A 19,182-nucleotide genomic window follows, 5' to 3' on the forward strand; every position below is an offset into this window, starting at 1 on the left:
GACGTCAGGCTTTTACATGAAGTAGACCGTCCCTCCACTGGGACGTCAGGCTTTTACATGAAGTAGACCGTCCCTCCACTTGGACGTCAGGCTTTTACATGAAGTAGACCGTCCCTCCACTGGGACGTCAGGTTTTTACATGAAGTAGACCGTCCCTCCACTTGGACGTCAGGCTTTTACATGAAGTAGACCGTCCCTCCACTTGGACGTCAGGCTTTTACATGAAGTAGACCGTCCCTCCACTTGGACGTCAGGCTTTTACATGAAGTAGACCGTCCCTCCACTGGGACGTCAGGCTTTTACATGAAGTAGACCGTCCCTCCACTGGGACGTCAGGCTTTTACATGAAGTAGACCGTCCCTCCACTTGGACGTCAGGCTTTTACATGAAGTAGACCGTCCCTCCACTTGGACGTCAGGCTTTTACATGAAGTAGACCGTCCCTCCACTTGGACGTCAGGCTTTTACATGAAGTAGACCGTCCCTCCACTTGGACGTCAGGCTTTTACATGAAGTAGACCGTCCCTCCACTTGGACGTCAGGCTTTTACATGAAGTAGACCGTCCCTCCACTTGGACGTCAGGCTTTTACATGAAGTAGACCATCCCTCCACTTGGACGTCAGGCTTTTACATGAAGTAGACCGTCCCTCCACTTGGACGTCAGGCTTTTACATGAAGTAGACCGTCCCTCCACTTGGACGTCAGGCTTTTACATGAAGTAGACCGTCTCTCCACTTGGACGTCAGACTTTTACATGAAGTAGACCGTCCCTCCACTTGGACGTCAGGCTTTTACATGAAGTAGACCGTCCCTCCACTTGGACGTCAGGCTTTTACATGAAGTAGACCGTCCCTCCACTTGGACGTCAGGCTAAACAAAAATATATGTTAGTTTAAGGTAACGTTATCAAAAAAGATCGGGTCGGTAGGTCGGCTTTACAAAAACAAAAACAAAACCAAAAAACACCACCAATTAGTCGATTTTAAAGGAGGTTACTTCCCTTAGTCTCGGTATGGTTCGCAAAATGTGCCAAAAGTTGGGGTTTTTTTTTTAGAAATGAAAAAACAACTTAAGGTCGGCGGGAAAAAATAGGGTCGGTCGGGTTACCCTAAACCAAATTTTGTTTTGTTTTGCGTAAACCAACAAACAGTATGCTTACTGCTTGCTTTGACGAGTTTTACCTTTTGTTTACGAACTAAATTCTTAAAAAGTTACCAGTGGCTTTATTAAAAACAAAATCCAACTGAATTCAGAGAGCACCGAGGCTGTTAAGTTTTGGTGTGTCACCAAGTGGCAGGGTGGTGAAGTCTCATGCTAAAGCCTGGTCAGATCTGTTAAGTTTTGGTGTGTCACCAAGTGGCAGGGTGGTGAAGTCTCATGCTAAAGCCTGGTCAGATCTGTTAAGTTTTGGTGTGTCACCAAGTGGCAGGGTGGTGAAGTCTCATGCTAAAGCCTGGTCAGATCTGTTAAGTTTTGGTGTGTCACCAAGTGGCAGGGTGGTGAAGTCTCATGCTAAAGCCTGGTCAGATCTGTTAAGTTTTGGTGTGTCACCAAGTGGCAGGGTGGTGAAGTCTCATGCTAAAGCCTGGTCAGATCTGTTAAGTTTTGGTGTGTCACCAAGTGGCAGGGTGGTGAAGTCTCATGCTAAAGCCTGGTCAGATCTGTTAAGTTTTGGTGTGTCACCAAGTGGCAGGGTGGTGAAGTCTCATGCTAAAGCCTGGTCAGATCTGTTAAGTTTTGGTGTGTCACCAAGTGGCAGGGTGGTGAAGTCTCATGCTAAAGCCTGGTCAGATCTGTTAAGTTTTGGTGTGTCACCAAGTGGCAGGGTGGTGAAGTCTCATACTAAAGCCTGGTCAGATCTGTTAAGTTTTGGTGTGTGACCAAGTGGCAGGGTGGTGAAGTCTCATGCTAAAGCCTGGTCAGATCTGTTAAGTTTTGGTGTGTCACCAAGTGGCAGGGTGGTGAAGTCTCATGCTAAAGCCTGGTCAGATCTGTTAAGTTTTGGTGTGTCACCAAGTGGCAGGGTGGTGAAGTCTCATACTAAAGCCTGGTCAGATCTGTTAAGTTTTGGTGTGTGACCAAGTGGCAGGGTGGTGAAGTCTCATGCTAAAGCCTGGTCAGATCTGTTAAGTTTTGGTGTGTCACCAAGTGGCAGGGTGGTGAAGTCTCATACTAAAGCCTGGTCAGATCTGTTAAGTTTTGGTGTGTGACCAAGTGGCAGGGTGGTGAAGTCTCATGCTAAAGCCTGGTCAGATCTGTTAAGTTTTGGTGTGTGACCAAGTGGCAGGGTGGTGAAGTCTCATGCTAAAGCCTGGTCAGATCTGTTAAGTTTTGTTGTGTCACCAAGTGGCAGGGTGGTGAAGTCTCATGCTAAAGCCTGGTCAGATCTGTTAAGTTTTGGTGTGTCACCAAGTGGCAGGGTGGTGAAGTCTCATGCTAAAGCCTGGTCAGATCTGTTAAGTTTTGGTGTGTCACCAAGTGGCAGGGTGGTGAAGTCTCATGCTAAAGCCTGGTCAGATCTGTTAAGTTTTGGTGTGTCACCAAGTGGCAGGGTGGTGAAGTCTCATGCTAAAGCCTGGTCAGATCTGTTAAGTTTTGGTGTGTCACCAAGTGGCAGGGTGGTGAAGTCTCATGCTAAAGCCTGGTCAGATCTGTTAAGTTTTGGTGTGTCACCAAGTGGCAGGGTGGTGAAGTCTCATGCTAAAGCCTGGTCAGATCTGAGATGGTGAGCTGATCTGGGGTGGTTTTTTCGCGAGAAGGAATGTATGACCGTTTTTACCCCGCCATTTAGGCAGCCATACGCCGCTTTCGGAGGAAGCATGCTGGGTATTTTCGTGTTTCTATAACCCACCGAACTCTGACATGGATTACAGGATCTTTTCCGTGCGCACTTGGTCTTGTGCTTGCGTGTACACACGAAGGGGGATAAGCTACTAAGCAGGTCTGCACATAAGTTGACCTGGGAGATCGGACAAATCTCCACACTTAACCCACCAGGCGGCCGCGGCCGGGATTCGAACCCTCGACCTTCCGATTAAGAGGCCGACGTCTTACCACCCCGCCACAGCGCCCGTCACCAAATGAAGGATGCTGGTTATCCCATGCCAAGACGAGGTGGCGATTTATTGGATCGAACACTCGGGGAGGAAGGTATCGTTGATGTTGACCATGCAGCCGCCATTCAAAACCGTTTTTTTTTAAATGTGTATTTCTTTCTTTGTTTCTTTTCTTTGTTCCTTTGTTCCTTTCTTCCTTTCTTTCTTTCTTTCTCACGGTATTTCTTGCTTTTCTTGCTTTTCTTTTTCTTACTTTTCTTTTTCTTACTTTATTTCTTTCTTTCTTTTTTGTCGATCAGGTTTGAACACGGACGTGGTGTACCCTAACGGAATCTCGTGCACCATGCCGGAGGAGCACCAGGTGCGACTGGTGCGTGCCATCCCTGGCCTGGAGACCTGCGACCTGGTGCATCCCGGTAAACATTGTGTTGCTCTTCCGTCTCACCCGTTGCCGTGTGTATAACCTCTGTTTTGAAAGAGTTCAGTGTCTATATCCTACAGAATAGCAGTGTCTGTATCCGATTGTGGTTGTTGCAGATCTTTTTGGCGTCCTTGCCCCAACTGATTTTTTTTTTTTTTTTTTTGCCGCGATCTGGTCGGTCTTGTAGTTTAGGTTATTAACGAATGTTGCCCTTACCAAAGCGAGCAGCAGTCTTTCTGCCACGATTCTGGACTGAAAAGCTGATACAAAAAATGTCACATATCAGTATGAGATCATCTGTATCTGTACAAGCTGGTAAACCACTAGTATTCCATTATACCACTCGTCTACCACCCGTCTACCACCCGTCTACCACCCGTATGCAACAACTTTTATCTCTGAGCTGTGCCACTGTTGTCTACAGGCTACGGCGTAGAGTATGACTTCATGGACCCTCGGCAGTTGAAGCCTTCGTTGGAAACCTTGCTGATTCAGCACCTCTTCTTTGCCGGTCAGATCAACGGCACCACTGGCTATGAAGAGGCGGCTGCTCAGGTAATTGCAGGGCTCAGACTGACACTAGCTGCACATGCGATATTGAGCTTTTGCGAGATCTCGCTTTGGTATCGAAATCTCGTTTGAGCATTGAAAATCTCGCTTGAGTATCAAAATCTTGCTCGCTTGAGTATCGACATCTCGATTAAAGTATGAACATCTCGCTTGAGTATTAAAATGCTGTTTGAGTATTAAAATCTCGCTTACGTATCGAATGGATTAAGTAGAAGAGGAGTAAGTAAGGAAAGCGAATGGAAGTGAGTGTGGGATATAAGTAGTGCCGCTATTTTCTCCCCCCTTTCCTAACCTAGATGGTGGGTTCAAGTGCTAGTCTTTCGGATGAGACGAAAAACCGAGGTCCCTTCGTGTACACTATATTGGGGTGTGCACGTTAAAGATCCCACGATTGACAAAAGGGTCTTTCCTGGCAAAACTGTATAGGCATAGATAAAAATGTCCATCAAATACCCGTGTGACTTGGAATAAAGGCCGCGAAAGGTGAACATTCGCCCAACAGGCTTGAGGTTTGCTGGTCGATGTGAATGCGTGATATATTGTGTAAAAAATTCCATCTCACACGGCATAAAGCACTTTGAACTTCGGATAAGGCGCTATATAAATAAAGAGAATTATTATTATTTGCTGAGGTTGGTGAAACCTGCCTGGAGATGAGAGTGAGAAACAGTGCGGGTGGCGAGGGGGGAACGGTAGGTTAATTGGCTGTTTGTTTAGTTGTCGCTGATGAAGATAACGGAGACGGTCCAAATGAAAGATGGGAGACGGACAAGGGGTGAACATGCTCAAGGTTTACTTGTACAGGTTGTACACTTGTTTGTGTTTATTGTTGTAAGGTAGGCTGGATCGAGTTAGATATATGTAGGAGAAGCTGCCAGAAGTGTATTTGGGGATTAAAAACAAAAGAGACAGACAGACACACAGACACAGACACACACACACACACACACACACACACACACACACACATACACACACACACACACACACACACACACACACACATACACACACACACACACACACACACACACACACATACACACACACACACACACATACACACAAACACACACACACAAACACACACACACAGAGATGTCCTTCCATAGATTTTTTCCCCCCGGTTTAAACTTGTTTTTAGTGGATTTTACATCAATCTTTTTTAAATTTTTATTTTTTATTTATGGCACTGCTAGTCCTTCGCGTGAAGACAGTTCCGCTCACGTTCTCACAACTATCTGCCCGCAGGCTTTTGCATGGGAGTAGCCCATTCCTACACTATGACACATACCAACAATGAAAATGTTGACGGCTTCTCATCTTGAATAATGCTCTTATGCATGGTAAAAAGCCTGGGCGGATTTATGATGGTTGAAATAGGCCTGCATGCCGTAATGAGTGTATCTAATCATCACCCACTGTTTTCACTCCCAGGGCATCATAGCGGGTATCAACGCCGCGTGCAAATCCCAGGGCAAGGAGCCCCTGATCATGGACCGTACCCAGGGCTACATTGGGGTGCTGATCGACGACCTGACGACCCAGGGCACCAACGAACCGTATCGCATGTTCACCAGCCGTGCCGAGTTCCGCCTGGCGCTCAGGCCGGACAACGCCGATGTTCGTCTCACTCAATTAGGTGAGTGGAGTCTTTGAAATGGCGGTGCTTGGTGTGAAAATGGTGATGGCTACCTGTCTTTACGTGTATATTTCTACCTGTCTTTACGTGTATATTTCTACCTGTCTTTACGTGTATATTTCTACCTGTCTTTACGTGTATATTTCTACCTGTCTTTACGTGTAGGGGAGACCGGGGCTAGTCCGCCTACTTTTATGCTTTTGGTAGTATAACTGGCGAGTTTGATGAACTAGAAGACTGATTTTTTATTTTACATCAAGACAAATGTGTAGCTGATATCAATGTGCAGTTTTTATGTGCACATGAACATTTGTTGTACATACTGCTTTAAGTAGACCTACCCTAACGTAGGCGAACTTGCCCCAAGTCGGGGTAAGTCCGCCTACAGGGTGGGGCAAGTCCGCCGCTCTCATCCCATAGTAGGTACAAGACTAGTAGTGGGCAAGCTTTATACACACACGCACGCACGCACACACAGTCAGTCAAACAAGCACCCGATTAGTGGGAAAGCTTTTTTAATTCCCTTCAATATTTAGGTTCAAAAATGCCAATGACAAGATACAAAAGAATGTCGAAAGAATGTAACACAAATCGGCGTCAGTCTTTTTTTGACATGAATCTGCAATCTTTACCATCGAGAATAGATGGAGTCACCATCAGAGTCACAGTTATGGCAGATGTAAACTGGACTGTTTCCCACACCTGCATATTCTTCATGGCGAACATGCCCCATGACAAATAGGCGGACTTGCCCCCGCACGGGCAGGCAACTCTAGTGCCAGATAGCGAGCACAACATGGGAAGGAAGAAGCAAAACTTTCGTCAGAACTCGACCTTAATTAACGCACTTTCACTCGACACCAAGACTAAGCATTTGTTCTCAGAGGTAATGCATCAAAACCTAAGTCAACTGCTATGCATTCATGTTACAAAAATGAAGAAAAACACTTTTTGTGATCTGTACTCACGATATATGGGCGCGCAACCTCTGAACTTCTGCAGGATATGGCGGGAAGTAGGGACACCATTCTCACATGGTGTAAAAGACTAAAAGGTGGCAAACGTAAGAATAAACAGACAAAGACGGATGTGCCCCGGGGGCGGACTAGCCCCGGTCTCCCCTATATTTCTACCTGTCTTTACGTGTATATTTCTACCTGTCTTTACGTGTATATTTCTACCTGCCTGTCTGTAATGTCTTTTTTTCTGTCGGTCTGTCGGTCTTTGCCATCAGTTCTTCCTCCTGCAACGAAATCAATGACAGAGAAGTACTTATTCTTACTTCTCCCGATAAATTTGCCCAACCCGATCTTCCAATGTTCCCAGGCTTTCAGACCGGCTGTGTGAGCAAGGTGAGGTTTGACAAGTCTCAGTGGATGAAGAAAGAGCTGGAGGAAAACGTGGAGCTACTCAGAACCTTTCAGCAACCCATCTACAAGTGGCGTCGCCAGCTTGGCCTCAACGACAGCAACAACACCAACACCATGAGGTCAGCAATGAAAAGGGGGGCTGTATAATTATTCTGGGGGCAGTGGCCTAGTGGCCAATACGTTGTGTTGAAGCAGTGTGGTGATGAATCCCTCAAAAATGGACTGTGTGACTGTCTTCGTGGCATGAACAATTGTGACCCTCCACCACGAAATGAGTCGTATGTCACCTCGCGCGGTTCTGCGCTAGGCTTAATATAAGTCCGGGGAGTGTCTGGTAACAGTGTGAGGGTCACCTTAGTCACAGGCTTATAACTCAAACAGTTCTTGCTCTTTTCTAAAACGGTTTTCACCATTAGATAGAGCATAAAAAACTCTTTGGGAAAATGTAAAAATATGAAAATCGAGCAAAGGTGACATGCGACTCATTCCGTGGTGGAGGGTCACAAATAGCCATACATGGGGAAGCTTAATCTTGCCTGTGAGTGTACATGGGCCCACGAACTCAAAAAAGAACAAGAACAACACGAACAAGAACAAGTAGAAAAAGATGCATCGTTTTGTTGTGTCTTCAGTTTTAGGTTCAACTCCCACACATAGCAGACGATGGTCCTTGTCCACTTTGAATCTGACCGAAATGTATGAAGATAGTCCGCGTCGACTTTCTGTGTGTCATCTAGCATTGATTGACCTGGGAGATCGGAAACATTTCCACCGTTATGCCACCAGGCGCGATCCGGATTCGAACACTTAACCTTCCCCATGGGAGGCCGTGGATCTTAGTATCCACTAGGCCATTGCGCCTGTCCATTGGAGGCCGTGGATCTTAGTATCCACTAGGCCATTGCGCCTGTCCATTGGAGGCCGTGGATCTTAGTATCCACCAGGCCATTGCGCCTGTCCATTGGAGGCCGTGGATCTTAGTATCCACCAGACCATTGCGCCTGTCCATTGGAGGCCGTGGATCTTAGTATCCACCAGACCATTGCGCCTGTCCATTGGAGGCCGTGGATCTTAGTATCCACCAGACCATTGCGCCTGTCCATTGGAGGCCGTGGATCTTAGTATCCACCAGACCATTGCGCCTGTCCATTGGAGGCCGTGGATCTTAGTATCCACCAGACCATTGCGCCTGTCCATTGGAGGCCGTGGATCTTGGTATCCACCAGGCCATTGCGCCTGTCCATTGGAGGCCGTGGATCTTGGTATCCACCAGGCCATTGCGCCTGTCCATTGGAGGCCGTGGATCTTGGTATCCACCAGGCCATTGCGCCTGTCCATGGGAGGCCGTGGATCTTAGTATCCACCAGACCATTGCGCCTGTCCATTGGAGGCCGTGGATCTTAGTATCCACCAGACCATTGCGCCTGTCCATTGGAGGCCGTGGATCTTAGTATCCACCAGGCCATTGCGCCTGTCCATTGGAGGCCGTGGATCTTGGTATCCACCAGGCCATTGCGCCTGTCCATTGGAGGCCGTGGATCTTGGTATCCACCAGGCCATTGCGCCTGTCCATGGGAGGCCGTGGATCTTAGTATCCACCAGACCATTGCGCCTGTCCATTGGAGGCCGTGGATCTTAGTATCCACTAGGCCATTGCGCCTGTCCATGGGAGGCCGTGGATCTTAGTATCCACCAGACCATTGCGCCTGTCCATTGGAGGCCGTGGATCTTAGTATCCACCAGACCATTGCGCCTGTCCATTGGAGGCCGTGGATCTTAGTATCCACTAGGCCATTGCGCCTGTCCATTGGAGGCCGTGGATCTTAGTATCCACCAGACCATTGCGCCTGTCCATTGGAGGCCGTGGATCTTAGTATCCACTAGGCCATTGCGCCTGTCCATGGGAGGCCGTGGATCTTAGTATCCACTAGGCCATGGCGCCTGTCCATGGGAGGCCGTGGATCTTAGTATCCACTAGGCCATTGCGCCTGTCCATTGAAGTTATCAGGGACGAAGAGCGGAACATTCAGGAACACAACGGTGTCTACACGTGTGGGAGCAGCATCATCATATCGTAGTATTGTACTTACTGGCACCAAACATAAAAAACAAAGAGACTGCCAACGTTCCAAAATTCAGAATAAAAAAACAAGAAAGGCATGGAACGTTTAATTATTCACAAAACAAAACGTTACGTCCATAGATGTATCGACCGAGTGGTTTTTTAAAGGCTGAAATAGTCCTATTTAATTAGTTTAATTACTTCCAGGGCTTTACCCATCGTTGCGGGGATGTATAAATTAAGTTTCCTGCAAAGTTTTAGGTTTGAAGTCCTTACCAATTACGAGAAATAACTAATTCTTTATTGCATTGTTTAGCAACAGTTCTCCAGGACTTGGGCTATTTTTAGATCGTTGACGTCACTTCGTGACGTTTCGTAAACCAAATATGGCTTTTGAGACTGTTCTGTTTACATTCGACGCTATCAACACCACTTTGCAATACTGAAATAATTTTTTTCTGTGTTCGAAAGCTACAGCCAATCGTTATTATATCCCCTTAGGTACAGTTTTATAACATTATCGGCACATGTAAACAATATGAATTAATTAATGAACGCTACGAATATGGCAGCCTTTAAGTGCACAGACAAACACTATATAGAAAAAACTTATCTGACAAAATGTTCATCCGCTTGCAGGGAAGACACATGCAAGGCAATGGTTGATGACGATATTAATCAAAAACACGATGGGTCGATATATCTGTGAACGTAACGTTTTGTTTTGTTTAAAAAAAATTCTTACTGGCACCAACCAAATCATGGTTATAAACAGCTGATGTATTTGTTTTTCCTGTTCACATTTTCAGCGCCATAGACTTGTTGATTCATCCTGACGTCACGCTAAGCAACATGGTGGACACATACCCGGATGTGCTGGGCCATTTGAAGCAGCACCCAGCTCTTTTGGAAAGAGTAGAAATTGAAGGTGATTCATGAAAGCGTGGATGTCTGCGGAGTCTTTGTGTGTGTCTATCAGTTTATATGTTTTCTTGTCCGTATCTCTGTCTGTCTCTCTGTCCGTATCTCTGTCTGTCTCTCTGTCCGTATCTCTGTCTGTCTCTCTGTCCGTATCTCTGTCTGTCTCTCTGTCCGTATCTCTGTCTGTCTCTCTGTTAATCGGCCTCCATGCTTATCTGTTGGGCGGGGATATAGCTCAGTTGGTAGCGCGCTGGATTTGTATTCAGTTGGCCGCTGTCAGCGTGAGTTCGATCCCAGGTTCGGCGGAAATTTATTTCACAGAGTCAACTTTGTGTGCAGACTCTCTTCGGTGTCCGAACCTCCCCCCGTGTACACTACATTGGGTGTGCACGTTAAAGATCCCACGATTGACAAAAGGGTCTTTCCTGGCAAAATTGCTTAGGCGCAGTTAATAATTGTCTACCTATACCCGTGTGACTTGGAATAATAGGCCGTGAAAGGTAAATATGCGCCGAAATGGCTGCAATCTACTGGCCGTATAAAATTTCATCTCACACGGCATCACTGCAGAGCGCCTAGAACTGTACCCACGGAATATGCGCGATATAAGACTCATTGATTGATTGATTGATTATCTGTTGATGGTTGCTGACGTATATTCTACAGTCTGCATGAATCTCAAAGTTTGTCTTGATGTCTCTTTTCGTACCTCTGTGTCTGTTTGTTGGTCGATGTTGATATGTCTGATGTCTCTGTATTAAATTACAGAATAGTTGGTCAGGTTTTGGGATTTTAATAAGCGAATATATAGGGTTCGGTCTGTTTCCTGACAATAGACATTAAAGGAGTTGTCTCAAGAGAAGATGTTCTTTTTCTTTCTGTAAATGTTAACACTCTTTTAATGTATATTTATTTGAATTACTAGTCTAACGGATTTTGTTTTAACATTCTTTTTAAGTTCACCGGTTTTCAAGGAATGAAAATATTTTCTGTCGGGCAGCTAAATACCACACAGAACTTCAGCAGCAGCTTGAAGAAATCGAGGAAGTGAGACAAGAGGAACAACTGCAGCTGCCAGATGATCTTGACTATTACAGGTTGTTTCCCTTGCCTTAGACATGTTGCACACTTAATGGTGTTTTCACCCACACCATTTTCGAATGCGGAGCATTATTTTGTGTGTGAACCGGCACGGTTGGCCTAGTGGTAAGGCGTCCGCCCCGTGATCGGGAGGTCGTGGGTTCGAACCCCGGCCGGGTCATACCTAAGACTTTAAAATTGGCAATCTAGTGGCTGCTCCGCCTGGCGTCTGGCATTATGGGGTTAGTGCTAGGACTGGTTGGTCCGGTGTCAGAATAATGTGACTGGGTGAGACATGAAGCCTGTGCTGCGACTTCTGTCTTGTGTGTGGCGCACGTTATATGTCAAAGCAGCACCGCCCTGATATGGCCCTTCGTGGTCGGCTGGGCGTTAAGCAAACAAGCAAACAAACAAATTAATTTGTGTTTCTTTCGCCCTCTCTGTTTCTCCTCCTCTCTCCTTCTCGTTCTTGATGTGCCAGTCTGTTTTCTTTATGTTACTTTTTAACACCAGCATCAACATCTTCTTCAGATTCGTGTTTGCCCATTGCCACAAAACTGTTACTTTTTCTTGTGTCCTTAGTTTAAATATGTCCAGAGAAGGGGCAACGTAGCCAATTCCCTGTTTTCCCCGTTAAGCCTTAGGTCATTTAAGCCTCAAAGCTAACTCCATTTATTCGTTTGTTTCAGTTTAAATATGTCTAGAGAAGGGGCAACGTAGCCAATTCCCTGTTTTTCCCCCGTTAAGCCTTAGGTCATTTAAGCCTCAAAGCTAACTCCATTTATTCGTTTGTTTCAGTTTAAATATGTCAACAGATGCGAAACTGAAGCTGGCAGATGCAAGACCCGCTTCGGTATGTTAATTATATGACTTTTTGCGGAAAGAAATAATAATGCTGTCAAGCATGATGACCAGTATCTCTGTCATCAATTGAAGAGAGAGGGAGAGAGAGAGGTAGAGAGAAAGAGAGAGTCAGACAGACAGGCAGAGACAGAAAGAGCGAGAGACTGAAAGACCGAGAGAGAGACAGACCGAGAGAGAGGGGTCACGTTTTTACATTTAGTCAAGTTTTGACTAAATGTTTTAACATAGAGGGGGGAATCGAGACGAGGGTCGTGGTGTATGTGTGTGTGTGTGTGTGTGTGTGTGTGTGTGTGTGTGTGTGTGTGTGTGTGTGTGTGCGTGTAGAGCGATTCAGAGTAAACTACTGGACCGATGTTTATGACATTTTTCATGAGAGTTCCTGGGTATGATATCCCCAGACGTTTTTTTTTCATTTTTTCGATAAATGTCTTTGATGACGTCATATCCGGCATTTTGTAAAAGTTGAGGCGGCACTGTCACACCCTCATTTTTCAATAAAATTGATTGACATTTTGGCCAAGCAATCTTCGACAAAGGCCGGACTTTGGTATTGCATTTCAGCTTGGAGGCTTAAAAAATAATTTGTGACTTTAGTCATTAAAAATCTGAAAATTGTAATTAAAATTATTATTTTTATAAAACGATCCAAAATTACGTTTATCGTATTCTTCATCATTTTATGATTCAAAAAACATATAAATATGTTATATTCGGATAAGAAACAAGCTCTGAAAATTAAAAATATAAAAATTATAATCAAAATTAAATGTCCGAAATCGATTTAAAACAATTTCATCTTATTCCTTGTCCGTTCCTGATTCCAAAAACATATAGATATGATATGTTTGGATTAAAAACACGTTCAGAGAGTTAAAAAGAGTAGAGATATAGACAAGCGTGCTTATCATCCTCAGCGCAACCGCTACCCCGCTTTTCTGGATTGTTAATTTCACTGCCTTTGCCACGAGCGATGGACAGACGATGCTACGAGTGTACGGTCTTGCAGAAAAAATGCAATGCGTTCAGTTTCATTCTGTGAGTTCGACTGAGCTTGACTAAATGTTGTATTTTCGCCTTACGCGACTTGTTATGATTATTAAAGAAGTTTGATGAAATGTACGAGAGAAAGAGACAGAAAACTTGCAAAATAAGAAAAATGAAATTGACGAGGACGAGTCTGATTCGTCTGTTTATATTTTCAATACTTTGCGGGAACAGTGGGCAGGTGGTGTGGAGCAAGAGGTGGCCTTATTACAGTGGGATTCAGTCGTGATTATTTTGCATTTTTGCAGATAGCTGCCGCTAGTCGCATACCAGGAATTACACCTGCAGCCATCGTCATCCTCTTACGTCATGTGAAATACCGTCAGAGGCCACTTGTGACGGCGTCCTCAAAGGTCTGGGCTGCACATACGTCACATGACCTTTGATTGTATTGTTGTACTTGAATTACCTTGTGTTACTGATTGTGCGTAAATGATTCACGGAGCAATATGGTTTGTGCACACATGTTTAAAATTGTGGGCGTTCTCCTGTTTTGGAACACTGAATACTCATGTGTAAATTTATAACGTCAACTTTTCGCGTCCCTTTTCTTCTCAAGTGACATAACGCTGATCGACCGAAATTGTTCTGTTCAGACATTTGACGAAGTTGTGAAATCTTGCAGAATTATTAATCATCGGTATTTATAACTCTTTTAGTTACACTGATGTATACTTATTGTGTGTGTGTATACTGGTGTGTGCGTGTGTGTGTGTGTGTGTGTGTACGTGTGTGTATACTGGTGTGTGCGTGTGTGTGTGTGTGTGTGTGTCTCTGTATCACTGTCTGTGTGTGTCTGTCTGTGTCTGTGTGTTAGTGTCTGTCTGTCTGTCTGTCTGTCTGTCTGTCTGTCTGTCTGTGTCTGTGTCTGTGTATCACTGTGTCTCTGTGTGTTTGTATGTGCGTGTTTGTTGTATTAACACCTGAAAGTGTGTTTGTGCATCACTGTGATACAACCTGCTGAGTGAGGCATGCAGGTTGCATCAGGCACACACTATGCCGGTGTAGCACGAGAAAATTACTCCCACAGAATGTTTTACTCCGGCGTACAAATTTCGTACGAAACTTTTACTCCCTTTACGACAAAAATTACTCCCCTATAACACGAAAAAATTACTCCCCACGGCAGGTGTACTCCGAGTAAAATGTTCGTACGAAAAAATGTCGTGCTACACCGGTCTGCAGTGCGCGTGTGATGTTTTATAACTTATTGTATGCCCCAAATACGTGGTAATAAAGCGAATCTCAAATCAGAGAAGTCTTGTATTTATCTGTGGTCATTTATCTTGAGTAGCATAAACTGGTGTGTGTGTGTGTGTGTGTGTGTGTGTGTGTGTTTGTGTGTGTGTGTGTGTGAGTATGTGTGTGTATGTGTATGTGTGTGTGTGTGTGTGTGTGTCTGTTAGTGTTAGTATTAGTGTGTGTGTTAGTATGTGTGTGTGTGTGTGTGTATGTGTGTGTGTCCTTGTCTGCGCGTCTAAACGTGTCAGCGTTGTCGTGTCAGAATTTGACTTTGCTGTGTTTTTATACAAAACAATACATTTGCAACAACAACAAAAGTTGAGATAAAAAAAACCGGTCAAGCAAAACACGCACGTACTCTAGCACGCACACACACACACACACACACACACACACACACACACACACACACACACACACACACACACACACACACACACACACACACACATTGCCAACGATTCTTTTTTTAATGAATGTTCTGCATCAGAGATAACAGGATTCCAGTTCTTCGCTACGTTCAGTCAGTATTGCGGAAGGTCGATTTGTAGACACTGAATACTTTGATGTAACACTAAAGGTTGATATTTCTGATAAATACAATAACTTAACAATCTATGCTGAACGCAAAAGATCATTTGGTGTAATGATTAATATTACTATCAACGTAAAAAACTAAATATGCAGATTTAGAAAATGCAATCATCTGTCCATTGGGTTTAGAATCCGTTACTTTACACGCACTCTTGATTTTCTGTAAATAAAATGCAAAACACGATAAATCATTTAGGTTGTGAAACATCTCCAGATAATCGCCGTTTAGGATCGTATGAGATACAATGAAGTAAATGAAGCACACAAGAACAATCTGACGTGACTGGTTGAGAGAGGTTAGTGACTGGTTGAGAGAAGTTAGTGACTGGTTGAGAGAGGTTAGTGACTGGTTGAGAGAGGTTAGTGACCGAATTCCTGTCCTTTCTCGTATGTATAGTTAATGTAAATGCGGGAACTAAGACCGAGATGCCAGCACCACTTTGTGGCGTTTTCACACGGGCTAACAATGTAAAGGCAGACTCTTTACCGTGTATACGATTCGGGTCACCATCCAACTTCTGGCTAGGCGTTTACATGGATAAGGCTATCGATCCAAAAATAACAACAGGATGACTGCTGCTGACTGCGCAAACACGAACATGTTTGTGATGTATCATTTAAAAAGCGACCAGTGGGTGTTGATTGTTGGAATGTGACCAAGTGGAGGGATGGTCATGAACCAGGTAAAAGCCGGGCCAGTGGGTGTTGATTGTTGGAATGTGACCAAGTGGAGGGATGGTCAGGAACCACGTAAAGCCAGGCCAGTGGGTGTAGATTGTTGGAATGTGACCAAGTGGAGGGATGGTCATGAACCAGGTAAAAGCCAGGCCAGTGGGTGTTGATTGTTGGAATGTGACCAAGTGGAGGGATGGTCATGAACCACGTAAAGCCAGGCCAGTGGGTGTTGATTGTTGGAATGTGACCAAGTGGAGGGATTGTCATGAACCACGTAAAGCCAGGCCAGTGGGTGTTGATTGTTGGAATGTGACCAAGTGGAGGGATGGTCATGAACCAGGTAAAAGCCGGGCCAGTGGGTGTTGATTGTTGGAATGTGACCAAGTGGAGGGATGGTCATGAACCACGTAAAGCCAGGCCTGTGGGTGTTGATTGTTGGAATGTGACCAAGTGGAGGGATGGTCATGAACCATGTAAAAGCCAGGCCAGTGGGTGTTGATTGTTGGAATGTGACCAAGTGGAGGGATATCATGAACCACGTAAAGCCAGGCCTGTGGGTGTTGATTGTTGGAATGTGACCAAGTGGAGGGATGGTCATGAACCAGGTAAAAGCCGGGCCAGTGGGTGTTGATTGTTGGAATGTGACCAAGTGGAGGGATGGTCATGAACCAGGTAAAAGCCGGGCCAGTGGGTGTTGATTGTTGGAATGTGACCAAGTGGAGGGATGGTCATGAACCAGGTAAAGCCGGGCCAGTGGGTGTTGATTGTTGGAATGTGACCAAGTGGAGGGATGGTCATGAACCATGTAAAAGCCGGGCCAGTGGGTGTTGATTGTTGGAATGTGACCAAGTGGAGGGATGGTCATGAACCAGGTAAAAGCCGGGCCAGTGGGTGTTGATTGTTGGAATGTGACCAAGTGGAGGGATGGTCATGAACCATGTAAAAGCCGGGCCAGTGGGTGTTGATTGTTGGAATGTGACCAAGTGGAGGGATGGTCATGAACCAGGTAAAAGCCGGGCCAGTGGGTGTTGATTGTTGGAATGTGACCAAGTGGAGGGATGGTCATGAACCAGGTAAAAGCCAGGCCAGTGGGTGTAGATTGTTGGAATGTGACCAAGTGGAGGGATGGTCATGAACCAGGTAAAAGCCGGGCCAGTGGGTGTTGATTGTTGGAATGTGACCAAGTGGAGGGATGGTCATGAACCAGGTAAAAGCCAGGCCTGTGGGTGTTGATTGTTGGAATGTGACCAAGTGGAGGGATGGTCATGAACCATGTAAAAGCCGGGCCAGTGGGTGTTGATTGTTGGAATGTGACCAAGTGGAGGGATGGTCATGAACCACGTAAAAGCCGGGCCAGTGGGTGTTGATTGTTGGAATGTGACCAAGTGGAGGGATGGTCATGAACCAGGTAAAAGCCGGGCCAGTGGGTGTTGAATGTTGGAATGTGACCAAGTGGAGGGATGGTCATGAACCAGGTAAAAGCCAGGCCAGTGGGTGTTGAATGTTGGAATGTGACCAAGTGGAGGGATGGTCATGAACCACGTAAAGCCAGGCCAGTGGGTGTTGAATGTTGGAATGTGACCAAGTGGAGGGATGGTCATGAACCACGTAAAGCCAGGCCAGTGGGTGTTGATTGTTGGAATGTGACCAAGTGGAGGGATGGTCATGAACCAGGTAAAAGCCAGGCCAGTGGGTGTTGAATGTTGGAATGTGACCAAGTGGAGGGATGGTCATGAACCAGGTAAAAGCCGGGCCAGTGGGTGTTGATTGTTGGAATGTGACCAAGTGGAGGGATGGTCAGGAACCACGTAATAGCCAGGCCAGTGGGTGTTGAATGTTGGAATGTGACCAAGTGGAGGGATGGTCATGAACCAGGTAAAAGCCAGGCCAGTGGGTGTTGATTGTTGGAATGTGACCAAGTGGAGGGATGGTCATGAACCACGTAAAGCCAGGCCAGTGGGTGTTGATTGTTGGAATGTGACCAAGTGGAGGGATGGTCATGAACCAGTTAAAAGCCGGGACAGTGGGTGTTGATTGTTGGAATGTGACCAAGTGGAGGGATGGTCATGAACCAGGTAAAAGCCAGGCCAGTGGGTGTTGATTGTTGGAATGTGACCAAGTGGAGGGATGGTCATGAACCACGTAAAAGCCGGGCCAGTGGGTGTTGAATGTTGGAATGTGACCAAGTGGAGGGATGGTCATGAACCAGGTAAAAGCCAGGCCAGTGGGTGTTGATTGTTGGAATGTGACCAAGTGGAGGGATGGTCATGAACCACGTAAAAGCCGAGCCAGTGGGTGTTGATTGTTGGAATGTGACCAAGTGGAGGGATGGTCATGAACCAGGTAAAAGCCAGGCCAGTGGGTGTTGAATGTTGGAATGTGACCAAGTGGAGGGATGGTCATGAACCAGGTAAAAGCCAGGCCAGTGGGTGTTGAATGTTGGAATGTGACCAAGTGGAGGGATGGTCATGAACCATGTAAAAGCCAGGCCAGTGGGTGTTGATTGTTGGAATGTGACCAAGTGGAGGGATGGTCATGAACCACGTAAAGCCAGGCCAGTGGGTGTTGATTGTTGGAATGTGACCAAGTGGAGGGATGGTCATGAACCAGTAAAAGCCAGGCCAGTGGGTGTTGATTGTTGGAATGTGACCAAGTGGAGGGATGGTCATGAACCAGGTAAAAGCCGGGCCAGTGGGTGTTGATTGTTGGAATGTGACCAAGTGGAGGGATGGTCATGAACCAGGTAAAAGCCAGGCCAGTGGGTGTTGATTGTTGGAATGTGACCAAGTGGAGGGATGGTCATGAACCACGTAAAAGCCGGGCCAGTGGGTGTTGAATGTTGGAATGTGACCAAGTGGAGGGATGGTCATGAACCAGGTAATAGCCAGGCCAGTGGGTGTTGATTGTAGGAATGTGACCAAGTGGAGGGATGGTCATGAACCAGGTAAAAGCCGGGCCAGTGGGTGTTGAATGTTGGAATGTGACCAAGTGGAGGGATGGTCATGAACCAGGTAAAAGCCAGGCCTGTGGGTGTTGATTGTTGGAATGTGACCAAGTGGAGGGATGGTCATGAACCAGGTAAAAGCCGGGCCAGTGGGTGTTGAATGTTGGAATGTGACCAAGTGGAGGGATGGTCATGAACCATGTAAAAGCCAGGCCAGTGGGTGTTGATTGTTGGAATGTGACCAAGTGGAGGGATGGTCATGAACCAGGTAAAAGCCAGGCCAGTGGGTGTTGATTGTTGGAATGTGACCAAGTGGAGGGATGGTCATGAACCAGGTAAAAGCCAGGCCAGTGGGTGTTGATTGTTGGAATGTGACCAAGTGGAGGGATGGTCATGAACCATGTAAAAGCCAGGCCAGTGGGTGTTGAATGTTGGAATGTGACCAAGTGGAGGGATGGTCATGAACCACGTAAAGCCAGGCCTGTGGGTGTTGATTGTTGGAATGTGACCAAGTGGAGGGATGGTCATGAACCACGTAAAGCCAGGCCAGTGGGTGTTGAATGTTGGAATGTGACCAAGTGGAGGGATGGTCATGAACCAGGTAAAGCCAGGCCAGTGGGTGTTGAATGTTGGAATGTGACCAAGTGGAGGGATGGTCATGAACCACGTAAAGCCAGGCCAGTGGGTGTTGAATGTT

The 19,182-nt window shown here is 46.0% G+C and overlaps 1 protein-coding gene across 1 annotated transcript in view; it reads left to right on the plus strand.

Moving 5' to 3' along the window:
- The window catches only part of LOC138975133 (protein MTO1 homolog, mitochondrial-like), a 131,126-nt gene extending 117,366 nt beyond the window's left edge, over nt 1–13,760 (plus strand). Inside the window, exons 10-17 of the mRNA XM_070347795.1 lie at nt 3,356–3,472; nt 3,902–4,032; nt 5,485–5,689; nt 7,016–7,178; nt 9,931–10,049; nt 11,043–11,139; nt 11,921–11,975; nt 13,279–13,760. Of these exons, the coding sequence (XP_070203896.1) occupies nt 3,356–3,472; nt 3,902–4,032; nt 5,485–5,689; nt 7,016–7,178; nt 9,931–10,049; nt 11,043–11,139; nt 11,921–11,975; nt 13,279–13,416 (1,025 nt within the window). The 3' untranslated portion in view covers nt 13,417–13,760. The remainder of the gene's footprint in view (nt 1–3,355; nt 3,473–3,901; nt 4,033–5,484; nt 5,690–7,015; nt 7,179–9,930; nt 10,050–11,042; nt 11,140–11,920; nt 11,976–13,278) is intronic.
- The last annotated feature ends 5,422 nt before the right edge of the window (nt 13,761–19,182 follow it).

Source organism: Littorina saxatilis, linkage group LG9 (genome assembly GCF_037325665.1).
Source record: "Littorina saxatilis isolate snail1 linkage group LG9, US_GU_Lsax_2.0, whole genome shotgun sequence".
In the NCBI taxonomy this organism is placed as follows: Eukaryota; Metazoa; Mollusca; class Gastropoda; order Littorinimorpha; family Littorinidae; genus Littorina; species Littorina saxatilis.